This window comes from Gymnoscopelus microlampas (genome assembly GCF_963454915.1).
Source record: "Gymnoscopelus microlampas genome assembly, chromosome: 11".
Lineage (NCBI taxonomy): Eukaryota > Metazoa > Chordata > Actinopteri > Myctophiformes > Myctophidae > Gymnoscopelus > Gymnoscopelus microlampas.
In genome coordinates, this window is record NC_139948.1 from 36,363,192 (window position 1) to 36,377,641 (window position 14,450).

Consider the following 14,450-nt stretch of genomic DNA (forward strand, 5'->3'; position numbering starts at 1 on the left):
CTATTTTAAATAAAGTTTTCAAGAATGTTTTAAGAAAAAAGTGGGTCTGTGGGTTTTATAAATACAGAGGTTATTTTAGCCATTTCCTGAAAAGTAAAGGTTTTGTACACACAAGGGTTCTTCCCAAAAGTGCCAAAAAGCGTAGAAAGAGGGAATGCATACAACAGTACACAGGGTTATTTTTCTTTTCTGAAACCTGGTCAGTAGAATCTGCAGAGTGGTCAAGTTCACAGCTGCTGGGTAACTGATGTGTTAAATGTTTGTTAGAGTTGGATAATATCAGTATAATTCATCTGGGATTTGTAGGGGTATACTGCTATAGAGTGCTGGAATCAGCAATATTTGTGATCATCAAGATTCAAGATTAAATTATTTATTACAATTTCAATGAGACATTGATTGGAATTTGTTTTGGTGTGTGCTCAGGGTACACAAACCAATAGAAATACAAATATACGACAGCATAAACATACAGCACAGTAAACTAGAAAAGGGTACTACTCTGAGCGCATATCTCTGCCAGGCTGGGTTTGCCTACCCAGGGCTGTGTAAGGCTTGGGTTGAAGCCGTCTGGACGTAAAGAAGCTGGGAGGAACTAGCATTTGTACAACATACTGGGCAACTTTTCACATTTGTGGCAGCCCGTATGGGCAGAAGTGAAAGTGTTTTGTAGTTGTTTCATTGTCACATGACTCACAAGATCATCTGTACCTAATCTGTTTTTTTTTTTGTTCAAGAATTATATTCCAAAGTGCAAAGTTACCTGGTAGTGTGCCACCATGAGGCCAATTTGTAAAACATGTCATGGAGTGTGCATGCAAAGTTTGATGCTGATTAGTCCAGCAGTTTCCGAGATTAGCTGCAGGCAGGCAGGCAGGCAGGCAGGCAGGCAGGCAGGCAGGCAGGCAGGCAGGCAGGCAGGCAGGCAGGCAGGCAGGCAGGCAGACAGACAGACAGACAGACAGACAGACAGACAGACAGACAGACAGAAGCGAAAACATAATCTACGCAACCAGGCCGAGATAAAAATACTAGTGACTGGTGCATTAATAAGGAAATCCACCCAATTACGTTAAGTTAATGGTCTGAACTGATGATGAGGAATTAATCACTTAAACTTATACTTCATTGAGCGGGGTCCCCCAGGGTCTATACTTGGTCCCCTCCTTTTCCCTCTACACCAAACCAATTCACCAAAAACATCTACAAGCTCACATTGCATCACATTCACGTTGTTGTGAGCTTCTAGATCTGTTATTTTCGCAGAATGTTAACCTGTTATGACATGCCCACCCAGAATAGGGTTCATGTTGTTAATGTGCTGTTATGGAATCAAGTACTTCTGGTCTTAATACTTCATAACCTTTTCCTGAAGGAAGTGGGGCAAAAAGTGCCTTGGCTGGATGAGCGGGGTCCCAGATTATTTTCAGACCCATTCTTAGAATGTGAGTGTAAATAGCACATGTGCTAGGCAAATCTTGACCAACGATTTTTGATTATGCCTTTACTACCTTATTCATCTCTTTCCTGTCATAAGCTCAGCTGTTTACATACCACACTTTGATAGAGAATGTATGTAATCCCTGCCTGACACCTTAAACTTCTTGAGTCACAGAAAGAGCAATCACTGATGGGGTTTAACATAACATTGAGTAGAATTGAATCAAATGAAACATTTGATGCATGTATTGAGAAGCACTGACATTCCAAAAAGATTCTGTACCACAGTCAATTGTTGTATACATGTACCAGCTCATTTGCCACTGAACACCAAATAACGATTTATGCAGCCTTGTTCACGATGTGCACTGCTATAACTTGCAATCAATTACAAAATATTGTACAGGGAGACAGTTCTTAGACTGTTGTTTTGGGATTTAGTTGCAGCCTCGGATATTGCAGTTTATTGCAGGTTTAAATGATTTTTCGGAAGGCTGCATTATAGTAAAATATTAAGCCCAGCTAGTGGCGGGGCACTTGATGTACTGTACAAGTACAACCCCCTGGACATGACTAGTATGTCAAAGGGACTTAAACCCAATCCTACCCTTGATGCTGAGCCTGACCAGCAGGGAGGCATTAGGTGCCATTTGTCATAGTGTTTGGTATGATTTGGCTGGGAATTGAATTCCGGCGTGCACAGTCCCAGGGCGGACACTCTAGTCTAGGGCACATATCGTGGTTTGGTGAGAAAAAAAAGTGTGATATTTGATTACGTCAATATCGCCCAGCCCTGGTTAGGTCTGTATTTGACATCCCAAAAGACCATCTACTTATGATAAGGGCAACTGCTGATAGCCAGTCCAATCTACTTCATGGGAATGCCAGTTGTCAGATCAGCTCATCAGGCCTCTGGGTGCACTGAGAAGACAGGAAGCAGCCACAGAGGTCAGTCAGAACACTCACAACCCTGGGGCTGTGTAGTGATGGTCAGTCTATGGTTCACAGAGTGAGTACAGTTAAGTGGTCAGTTAGAACATAGCAGGGGTCATCAATATGTCCGTACGCGGACAAATGTGTCCGTGGCAAAGACTTGGTCTTGTCCGTGGCAAATTTTTGATTTTCTTTTTAACACACCTTTTTAATGTTCTTATTTTGATCATAAGATCCAATTACTGAATGTCAAGTCTCCAGGTTTTCTTCAGAATATGTACGACACTGATTTACTATGACACTATGGCACAATAGGAGTCCGACTAGTACTAGTGGTTCTCAAATGTTTTATTTGCAAGGACCCCCTTAACTCTGTGAGTGTACAAATGGAACCAAATGGACACGTAAGGGTCCATTTGGTTCCATTTGTACACTCTCAGAGTTACAGACCTGTTATGGTCATTCAGGGCTAGCTCTTTATGCGTTTCTGGTTCCGCTCATTATGTATGTCCGTGGCAAAAATGTAATTTTGACAGACTTAACCACTTTCAACCTCGTGTCCCTATACAGTATTTTGGCCATGTCATTATAGGCAATAAAAAGATTAAATAAAAATAGCAGATATGCAGATTTACAAGCTTACTATGCGCCTCATTCTTAGCTTGTAGATCTGCTATTTTTGCTACTTTTGCACAACACTGTCATAAAATTCAATTGGACCCAACAGCGACGATATGGACGTTGACACAATAGCACAATCGGTCAATGTCTGACATGGGTTTAGAACAAAGGGCAAACCAGTTAGAGAGGCAAGGGCATGCAGACACTCGCTGTCTATCTCAAGGGACGGCCATGTGACGGGGACAGAGTGATACTCTCAGTGGTACAATTTTGAGGTATATTTACTTGACTATGTCCATTTATCGATACTGATACTTCTACTCCACTACATCTCAGAAGCAAATATTGTACTTTTTACTCCACTACAATTATCTCACAGGTTTAGTTACTAGTTACTTTGCAGCTCTATATTATTATTACAAAACATACATTAACCACTGAAGCGCTATCTTATAATTCTATTTTTACGCAAGTAAAAAATCTAAGTGCTTCTTTCATCACTGGATACTCTCAGAGTGCAGGCCTATGACCTCACCCAGTATTCCATCTGTTAGCCAATTTGCTACCTGCACCTCAGAGGCTCTGCTGTAGTAAAATCATTCACCCATTTTAGCCTAGGCTGCACAGCGCCGCAGCCACGCTCACAGAGAATGCCAAGACCCCATCACACACTCATATCGCCCTCCATGAGTCACGACCACGCTGCATTTAGAGGCTGACCCAGAAACGAGTGCATCAACACAGGCCCCGGTGTGTGTGTGCGCGCGCGCACACACGCACACACACACACACACACACACACACACACGCGCACACGCACGCACACATACACGTTTTGTGTTTCTATACTTGTGAGGACATCAACCTTTTAGGACGGCGATTTTAGTAATGACATTTTTAACCGTAACCCTAAAGCCATAAATAGCAGATCTACAAGCTCATAACGCGCCACGCAGCGATTTTCGGTCCATACAACTAAAAGTAAAGGCAAGTAAAGGCAAGTAAAGGTAAAAGTCAGGCATAACTCAACCCAAAACCTAATCTAGCCTAATCCCATAGCCTGGAATCCAGGCTGATTTGCTCTGTTCAGCTGACTTTTTTTATCAGTCTGGGAAGCTTCCTACAGTATGTGAAAGAGTTGGTCTCGGACACCCAGGCACCGAGGATTCTGACCAGAGCCTTCCAATGGAATGGTCATTGGTTTGTGGGCAGGGCGGATTAGAGCCAATGTAAAATTCAAGCCACTTCCCATGATTCATGGCACTATCCAATCAGCAATGATGTGCCTACGAAACAGGTGACGTTCGTAAACCAAGAGACGGCCAGACTGAGAAGTGAAGTGAAAAAGAAAGAGAAAAGTCATCTAAACGGAGCGAATGAGTCTGGGTTCCAGGCTATACTAATCTTAATCCTAACTCCAACCTGAATCTTTTCCTAATTGGTATAACTAGAAGTTCGGCCGGCTGCGCCGGCCTCACATCTAGCGCCCACGCCCACGTAGCGTCCACGCCCACGTAGCGTCCACGCCCACGTAGCGCCCACGCCCACGTAGAGACCACTTGGCAGCGCCGATCACTGGCGTAGCGTCATGAGGGCTAGTGGGGCCATGGCCCGGTCAGTGAAGATTTGCCAGGAAAATGAATTCTGCTCCGACAACAATAGACACAGCCGCCGGCCGCCGGTGACGTTACTGAAGTGATACATTGGCTGGCCCATTCACACCTTTTACAAAGCTAAAGCTGCCTACTCCTGCCTATCAATGGTCCAAGTGTGACCTGTAAAGTAGCCTATCGTAGTCTGTAGGAGACATAAGCATGTCCTAAGAGGAGTCCAAAAGAGAATGGATCCTGGGAGTCATGAATTAAATTACAGAGGTGAGTAAATAACTACATGTGCTCAAGTACTGCACTTTACTGGATATCTATCTATCTATCTATCTATCTATCTATCTGTCTATCTCTCTATCTCTATCTATCTCTCTCTCTATATATATATACATATCTAAATGGCGAAATGGCTGGGGGGAAATGGGCAATATATTGTTATTTAATATTGTTATTTTATTATGAGTATTAATAAGTTATGATGATTAATTATATCATATGATTATAATTTTTGATTAAGATATATGATCTTATAATAATCATGGGGCATGTATAATCATTATCTAATAATCAAATAATACAATGAGTCATCATACATCTTTTCGGTGGCGGGTGTTATACGGAAATGTGTGACCCTGTACAATCTGGTCAAAATGGCGGCCGTTTGTGTGTTGTTGCGCGCGTACACACACACACACACACACACACACACACAAGGAATGTGTGTGGAGATGGCGGCTGTTTTTGTGTGTTTGCACAACAGTGCATGTGGACACACGAATGGTGAGTTGGATGCGTCTTTTAATAATCAGAAGACGCACAGTACTGCACACACACACACACACACACACACAACAAACTATACTATAAAACATTGGGCACATTGTCAAATAATATAAGAAAGAGGCAAACATGTTGAAAATAGCCGATCTGCAAGCTCACAACGCCTCTCAACGTGAGGGTTGTGAGCTTGTAGATCTGCTATTTTCACAATATTGACTTGTGGAACGGAGTCAAACAAAATGGGGGGGTCCCCAGTTCAAATATGATGTAGGGGGGGGGGCGGGGGATAGCCACTGCCCTAATCGGACTGAAATTACAACATAATGCAGCCTAAACGTGCGTTGCACGGGGCGGTCCTGCCATTACGTTACATACCACAACATACATCATCTACAATGGACTAACGGAGCAGCAATAATAACATTCACCACACGAATATTGTTGACAAAGTGATTGCACAGCCGCTGCAGGTATGACAACCACGTTAGCGTTAGCTACATGGCAACTATCACAGCGCCCTGTCCGTCGTCGCTGCGACTGACTGATGGCTACAGCCATAGATATATGTAAACACTACAGCAAGCTCTCTGCAATGCCATTGTCTGGAAACTGCTCGTAGCGTGACAGGACCAATGAGAGTGAGCGCTTTCGTTGTTGCTAAGATACGGTGCATGGCACACGGCGTCTCTACCCCATAGCTTGTAGATCTCTCACACATGATTGGCGTAGGCTGCGTTGCCAGGTCTGACTTTGTGTCTAAGCAATGGTCGGCTTATTTTTGCGCGCCTTTGGGCTCGTTCGCATAGTGCGCACGGCAGCGCTTGTTTAGCGTACGTCAGCGCGACGTGGCAACGGACGTGGCAACGTGAAAGGGAAGGTGCATGATGATTGGCTGGTGAAAAGAAACACCCGGACGTGAATTTTGAGTGGGCGAAGTGATTTGCATAAGTATTGGAGCATAATGCGTTTGATATTAATTGTACATCCTGCAAGTACAGTGATGGGATGCGAAGCAGCTGGTTTGACAGGCAGAATATTGAGGAATTTTGGGGGAAAATGTGGAGTTAGTTGGGCCATGTGTCTGCTTGGCCATTGAGCCCATACACTCGTGTACACTCCATGACTGTGGCCGTCAATTATGGTAGCAAGATAACTCAAAACATTTACCTGGTCTTTACTCTTGTAAAGACCAGGTAAATTGTCCCCACGTCTATTACTCAAATTCTACTATTGTTGTGTGGACAACTGGACATCTGGACATCAAGTATATTAACACACACACACACACACACACACACACACACACACACACACACACACACACACACACACACACACACACACACACACACACACCGATATACACTCACCCACTCCTACTAAGTGGACACCCACATACAGTACGCAACACACTGTTCCCTCTCATGGTCAGGCAGGCAGGCTACATGAAGCATATCAAACATTAAGATGAGGAAGTGAAGAGCAGATGGGACAATAGCTCAAAGGGCCTCTCTCCTCCCACCTCCTCCTTGAGCTGAATCTCTTTTAACGAATAGACCTCCTTAAACCAATGAGGCTCCGGCTGCCTTAATACGCTTGCATTATCTGCTACCGGATCGAGCCCTCCAGTAATCAGTCATGACACAAGTGCACACTATTCAATCTCGTCAAGGAGCAATGAATCAAAACAATGCAACCTCATTATATGGGGATGATTATGGGAGCTGCACCTCTGCTGGTTGATGGAGAGCGCATAAAGGTGTGTAAGGTGGGTATAACTATAAGGCTAATCTAGATGGCCCTTGCTCTCCCACCCACTCGCTGACAGATATACTGTACATCGTAAAATTCTTTGAGGATTTTGCTTTGTAGTGGTTGACTGACAACTACATAACAGAGATTAGATTAGCTGCTAGACCATCGGGCAACCTGGTAGCCAAATGGTTAAGGTGCAATACCACATGGGTGCAGAATTTGGGTCTGCGTTCCCCAGTTCGACTCCCAGCTGGCCGGACTGTTTGCTGTGTGTCTTTCCCCTGCTCTCTGAATGCATTTCAAGTATCTCTTTTCAGTACACAAAATACTTCGATCATACCCATCTAGTCAGCGAAGCTTGTGGTGGGGGGTTCCAGTAATGTTTTGGTCAAGCCCCAACACAGTGGTGTGTGTGTGTGTGTGTGTGTGTGTGTGTGTGTGTGTGTGTGTGTGTGTGTGTGTGTGTGTGTGTGTGTGTGTGTGTGTGTGTGTGTGTGTCCTTGGCTCTCAGTGGCAGATTTATACCCCTGCTCCTGCAACTCCTCATTTGTTTAATTCCCTAGGTGGAAGTTAGGCTGCTTGGCAGAACACACTGTGTCCGGCGTGCTTCCTGGTGTCCTTGGTCCAGAGAAGGATGGATGACTCTTGTGTACCTGCTCCCATTTGACTGCTGTCCAGATGCACACAGACACCTTCCTTTCAGAGGCACTTGAGTTGAGTTGTCACCTTGCCTTCCTGCCAAACGCCTGTCTCACCAAAACCAGGAAACACATCAGACCTTGTAAAACCACAGCTTTCCAGGTTTCCTCTGCCACGAAAGAGGATTAATGAGAGAAGCTGGCTGTAAAAGTCCCAATAAATGCCATTCGTCAAGGACAGGTCCAACTGTGATGATGTTGCTTTGTTCTCATTACAAATTCACCAGGAAAAAGAAACTTTCAGTCAAAGGGTGTCAGTGCCAGGTCAGTGGGGTGTTGAAAGTTGGACGGATTGGACGACAGCCAACCCAGCTGCTGGTTCTGCCTGGCTCTCACTGGGCAGAGGTCTGTCCTAGTTGTCCTCTCATGTGGAGATACTTTAGATACCTCTAACGTTAGCTCGGCCTACTGGGCTATCCTACTGTGGCTGCTTCCATGTGGATTCAGGCCTAATATATCCCAAGTTTGCAACCTTGAGCTTGACATTGCAAACACAGTCATTTCACTTTGATTATTATCATAAATACTGTTTAAATTGCCTGGATAAAGCAATTTCCACACAGTGACACTTAAATTAGAGTGCTCTGAAGTATAATCAGTTCATTGTACACCGGCTAAATGTTTCCGTTAGATTGTAATTTAAACACGCATTTACGACTCTTCCCTCCTCGGCCTGTTAACAATGAATCGACTCTGGCAGGGTGAGTCTCTGGCGCAATCATCACTCCAATCTAGAATGAGGAAGTGAATTTTAAAGAGTCCTACATAGCAGTAATCTATTTGAACTGATTGCTTATTGTTTTCCCCGGTGGTGACAGAGGGGTTGAAGTAAATGACTGAGAAATGCTGGCTCTGGAATGCTTATACAGTACAGGGCTTTGTCTTTGTCTTTAAGAATGATAAAGGTAATTATGTATTCTCCCTCTCACTGCACTTTGAGTATGAACAGACAAACTAAGCAAGTGTCTCCATCCTTCTCATTCATGTTCAAGGCCAGAGAACTTGAGCTAAGAATTCTGGTGCCTTGCATCTTTATCCTGTCCGGTGGGACATCATCAATGCACCTTACGGCCTGAATGTGAGTCTTTCAAGTATGTATCATTAAGTACATCAACATCACTTACAGTTTAAGCAGCAATGCAGTTGTTATAGACAAATATATCTTTTGTTGTCTTAATAATATTACCAGACCCTTTAGGGTTACTCCAGTGGACTTCATAATCCAGTTAGAAAAAGGGATAGAGGTGACAGTACGACACTGATCTTCAGATTCAGACCAATGCTTTGCTAAATATCCTCTAGAAAATTGGCTTTGATATCATTTAAGGTTTCACTTTTGAACAAGGTAGCCATATTTATTCATGAAGGTTCAGGGATATAACTATCACAAAGCAAATTCCAATTGACTTCAATTTTGATAAAAGATACAATTCACTGACACTGAAGTCTACTTAAGATAAGCCCTGTGGTACTACTGTCAGTATTCACTTATGCAGGCAAAACTCCTCTTAACTCTTACTTTACTTATTTCACTCATCTCACTCTACTTATTTAAATATATCTTAGTTTCCGCCAGCCCTTATCTATCAGCTTAGGCACCACACTAAAATGATTGACTCAGTTCACAACAATTATTTTAATTACATTAGACGCAAGTCTATAAAAAGGCAACATCTGCCATGAGATCATTTCAGCTACACATCAACATAACCTATATTGTAAAAGATTCATATTCCGGAAAGACCCAGGCTATTCAAAGTGGCTGACTTTCACAAGAGGAATCTGTAGAATCTTGATTATTACCTAGTCACTGGCAGATGGCAGATGGTTTTCTCTACAGCTTTCCCTCAACACATTTGAGAAGTTTTGTTCAATCACTTACGATAAAGAGACAACTGTTCACTAAAAGGATTTATAGATCAGTGTTGTAATATGATTTAAAGGGGTGCAGGTAATCTGACTTGATAAAATGATAACACTATTTTCAGCCTGCCTTGAGATCTTGAGATCTTAAATTGCTTAAATAATAATAATGACGTGCTTTGAAAATGAAAAGGCATTTTATTCTATAGCCTTAGATCTGCTACAAGACATTTCACTGTAGCCTTAAACTGAATCAACTCCAGCTAGGGTCAGCAAACATGAGTTACATTTAACATTTAAATGTGTTATTCACACGTGTGCGCATGTGTACACACACACACACACACACACACACACACACACACACACACACACACACTCACACACTCACACTCACACACTCAAATGCATAGCATGCACTCACGTCAGTGCATCCTGTCATGCATGACATGATGTGCACAGACATCTGTGCCCAGGTCAAGCAGGTGCCCATCCATATCATTGACTGCCTGGACCCCTGGGCTTTATGGGCACTTAACAAACACAAGCAGTGAACGAGCAAGTGCATCTGTCTCATTAAAACCTCCTGAATATTTCATGCTGGGCCGTGTCGAGACTGTGTGTGAAGATATGGGGATATCGCACAACTCTCAGCTGGTGGAGAGTGTTACCCTCATTGCAGGAAACACGCCACAAAATTTCATCAATTCTTTATGGTTGCAATGCAATGTTGTGGAGATTGGTGATGTCGTATTTTCCCTCAGTCCTATAAATGTTTAATGTTTACACTTATAACAAATTGTCCCCCAAGGCCAGTGATGAGCCTGCTGAGGCAGGAAAACAGTTCGACCGACAGAGAAATGATAGTAGCTCATCAGCTACATTTTCACTGTCATGTTTACGACTGTTTTGAGATTGATTTTAGCATTAGCAATGGTATTGAGCAACAGCTAACATTCTGACAGATTGCTCTGTCTTTGTTGAAGGGAGGTATGTTATTTACAATTCTGCCTTTATTGATTAAATTCATGCAAAATGGTATGGCCAATTTTAAGCCTCAAGAAAGAAAACTGAGAGAGTATTTAAGGCAGATCATATTCTTCATATTTTCAGCTGGGGTGGTAGCAGTTAACTGCAGTGTGTTCAGCAGTTAAAAGAACCACAGAAAACAGATCCAACAGCATGCTCTGTGCCATTCAGACTGAGATTTATTGGTTGCATTAGAGCAATACCATCTGTGCAGTATTATGCTATTCCAACACCTAAGCATACAACCTGCTCTCCTCTGTCAGACTGCTCTCACCGTATGGAGAGCATGCCCCTCAGACAGCAAACATAGCGTCCACATCTGCTAAAGGTCATCCACCAACCGGCAGACATGCATGACATAAAGATATTAATGTACTACAGCTAACAGGTCTCAGGGGTTTACGATGGAACAGTATATGTTAGTTGGATCAGTCTTGCAAATAGATTAGCAACTTGCTCTCATAAAAATACTGAAACAGCAACGAATACTGTCAATCTCATAGAATATTGCCAACATTTTGGTGCATCACAATATTGTGCTTATCTTTTACAATAAGCAAAATAATACGTTTTTATTTTATTTATTTATCTCCAAATCCGAGACATGTTTTGAGTGTAAATAAAGTGTTACAAACAGCTGAAGCCACTTAACACATCTCTCAATTTGTCTGGTAGCCAAGTAGAGCGAAGTGTGATGGGAGCTATCCACGGTGCTGAAATTAGTATACTGTAGCACTGCCACAGACTGTTGTTTTTATTTACGGTACGACACAACTCTATCTATGGTCATCTATTGCAGTGGTTCTCAACCAGTGGTCCGGGGACCACCAGTGGTCCTTGGGGGGGTTCCAGGTGGTCCCCACCGAAATTATGGCAAGTTGGTAACCAAATGGACCCATTTGGTTTCATTTTTCACTCAAGAGTTAAATGTTAAACATAAAGCATTACTTAATTAAAGAATTGTTTTTGATCGATGTGTGCCTGTTATCTCTCCTATGCCACATCAATATCCATAAAATCGTATTCAACGATAACAAAATATTCTAAGTTTTGGGTCTGAGAGGCTAAATCTCATCAAATGGTGGTCCGTGGCTCAAATGCCGAATACATAATGGCCTTGATATGAAAAGGGTTGAAAGCCACTGATCTATTGGGAAACCATACTCATCTGCGGGTAAATGTTTTATGCAGTCGTAAAATATATGTAAATAGTAGCAACCATAACCTCAGTCCTTTTAGGCTGTTGAAGGGAGCTGACATAGATCATACTTCAGGGCTACAAATTCGAGATGCTGGACAGCTGAACCCCGCAAGTTCTTTGACTTGGAAAGCTTTTCTGGGTCAGATTAATTTACCGTCCTTCACTTCAATTTACAACTGTCACATCAAACCTCGGCCAACACGGCAACAAGCCTCCCTCGAGTCTCATTGCCTGTAGCCACTAACAGATCTCCAGTAGATATGCTACCATGCAGGCGCGCTGGTACGTGGCTAATTGCACTGGCGAGAGTCCACCGCCTGAAATGGATCACACACACGGATCGTGCAAACAAACTATACATTTGACCATAGCGTTTTTTCCATTTCGCTCCAAGCTTATATCTGCATCAGCAGTTGGTGTTCGTGGGAAAGCCCCGGAGCCTCTGGAACTTCCCTGTCCGGCCACTATACCTCTCCACGACACACAATATAGACTATTTGTTCACGCCGAGGTTTAGGTATACAGAAATCTTTAAGACCGTACGTCCCATTCATTTCTGCACCATGCACACTGACAAATCTTGACAGGTTTTTGTGAATTTTTAGTTTTCTTTGAATAGCCATTCACTCCCAAATAAACCATATCAATAGCTATGAACAACAGTACGTTTCCTAATAGCATCTGTTTTAGAAATCGGCGACGGACAGCACGTTCCCTCGTCAACTTTTAAATAATGCTTATTCATAGCCTGAATGAACGCATTTCTTACCTCACAGGGCATCATGACAGCTAACATCACTAGTAGGAACATGGCACTGAAGAGATGCATTCTAGTCGAAATGGCAGCGTTACAGCAGCCGGCACCACCGCTGCTCTGCTCTCCCTCTCGTTGGTTCGCTTATTGGGGCGGTTTCTTCACAAACAGAGGGACTCCTTTAATGCTCTGTCGGCTGTGCGCGACCAACCTCATCACCAGCCAGTGCGCCAGGTTAATTCTACACACGGACGCCGAGCAGCAGCCCTCCGCGGAACGGTGAAATAGCCAGCCTCCTGCTTTATGTGAAGCATAGACTCTTTTTAGACAGCAAAAAAAGAAGAAAAAAACAACGAAGCCCTCAAAATAACTAGACTGAAATCTTTAAAAAGAATACACAGTGTTCCAGTTCCTGCAGAAACGCGATTCGGGATGAGAGTCGCTAGAGGTTGCAAGGTGACTGCTGTGCTTGCGGGGCGCCGACGCTAGGAGCAGTGCATCTATGTGCTGGGAGTCGCTTCAAAGAAGTACCGCTCTTTGATGCGTCCAGGCTCAGCCGTGCGCAATAGCGTGCGTGCGCCCATGTGTTTAGGCGCGAGTGCCTTACTTTGAGAGAGAGAGAGAGAGAGAGAGAGAGAGAGAGAGAGAGAGAGAGAGAGAGAGAGAGAGAGAGAGAGAGAGAGAGAGAGAGAGAGAGAGAGAGAGAGAGAGAGAGAGAGAGAGAGAGAGAGAGAGAGAGAGAGAGAGAGAGAGAGAGAGAGAGAGAGAGAGAGAGGGGGGGGGGGGCAGGCCACCATGGAACTCAAGTGAAGGCTGGCTGGCATTTTGGTAAAGGTTTCCTCATGGACCCTGATAAGCACGTGTGTTATGAAAGATCCTGTTGGTGATTGTCAAAACGGAATTAATGCTATATCATTTTCACGCTTATCCAATTAATTGCTGGGACTGGCGTTTAGGGAAATGGGAAAGATGATTATATTTTCCTCCTGATTATGATGAAGATAACGGATGTCATTAGCCAACGGACATACTGTAATTAATGGTAAGTATAATTAGTGTATCTTCCCCAGTCAGTTGTCTGTTGTGTTGGGTAGAGTATAATGCAGATTGCACTGCAGTCTGCCTCAGTGTACCCATGATGCTCCGATGTCAGAGATGCACTTCCGGGGCTCTGCTGGTGGGCTTGTGATTTCCATGCATGCTCCTTGGCTTTGACAGACTGAGTTTGTGCCGCTGGCGGTCCGCAATAGTGTATGAATAATACATTCAGCTTTCACTGCCCAGTCCACTCTCACTCCTCAATAATAAAGCACTCAACTTCACTAAAAACTAAATTAAAAAATTAAATGCAAAACCTCTGTGCTGCTTTCTACTAACATACAGTACGTACGTACATACATACATACATACATATATATATATATACTGTACATACACTGTACATACATGAACTTGTACTCCATTGCACAATGGTGTTGCTTGCCAAAAATAACTTATCTTCAAGCTAACAACACGTTACATCGAAACCGTAAGTCAAGAGCACTTTCAGAACAAGCATCGTGAGGGCCTCACCCCTTTAGTCTCTCGAACCCCCTGCAGTCAGATGGACTGCTTAAATCCTGTGCCCCTGCTGTTGTCCTCAGTTACATGGCACACACCCCTCCATTTTCCCAGCAGGACAAATCATGGGAGGTGAACTGAGTACTAGAAACGGAGGGAAACAGGAAAAATGGAACCAAATACAAAGAGGAATACAAAGGACTGGTCCG

The 14,450-nt window shown here is 43.4% G+C and overlaps 1 protein-coding gene across 1 annotated transcript in view; it reads right to left on the reverse strand.

Moving 5' to 3' along the window:
* olfm2a (olfactomedin 2a) overlaps window positions 1-13,112 on the reverse strand; it is a 73,729-nt gene extending 60,617 nt beyond the window's left edge. Inside the window, exon 1 of the mRNA XM_084072656.1 lies at window positions 12,697-13,112. Coding sequence (XP_083928782.1) covers window positions 12,697-12,756 — 60 coding nt within the window. The 5' untranslated portion in view covers window positions 12,757-13,112. The remainder of the gene's footprint in view (window positions 1-12,696) is intronic.
* Window positions 13,113-14,450: the final 1,338 nt, after the last annotated feature.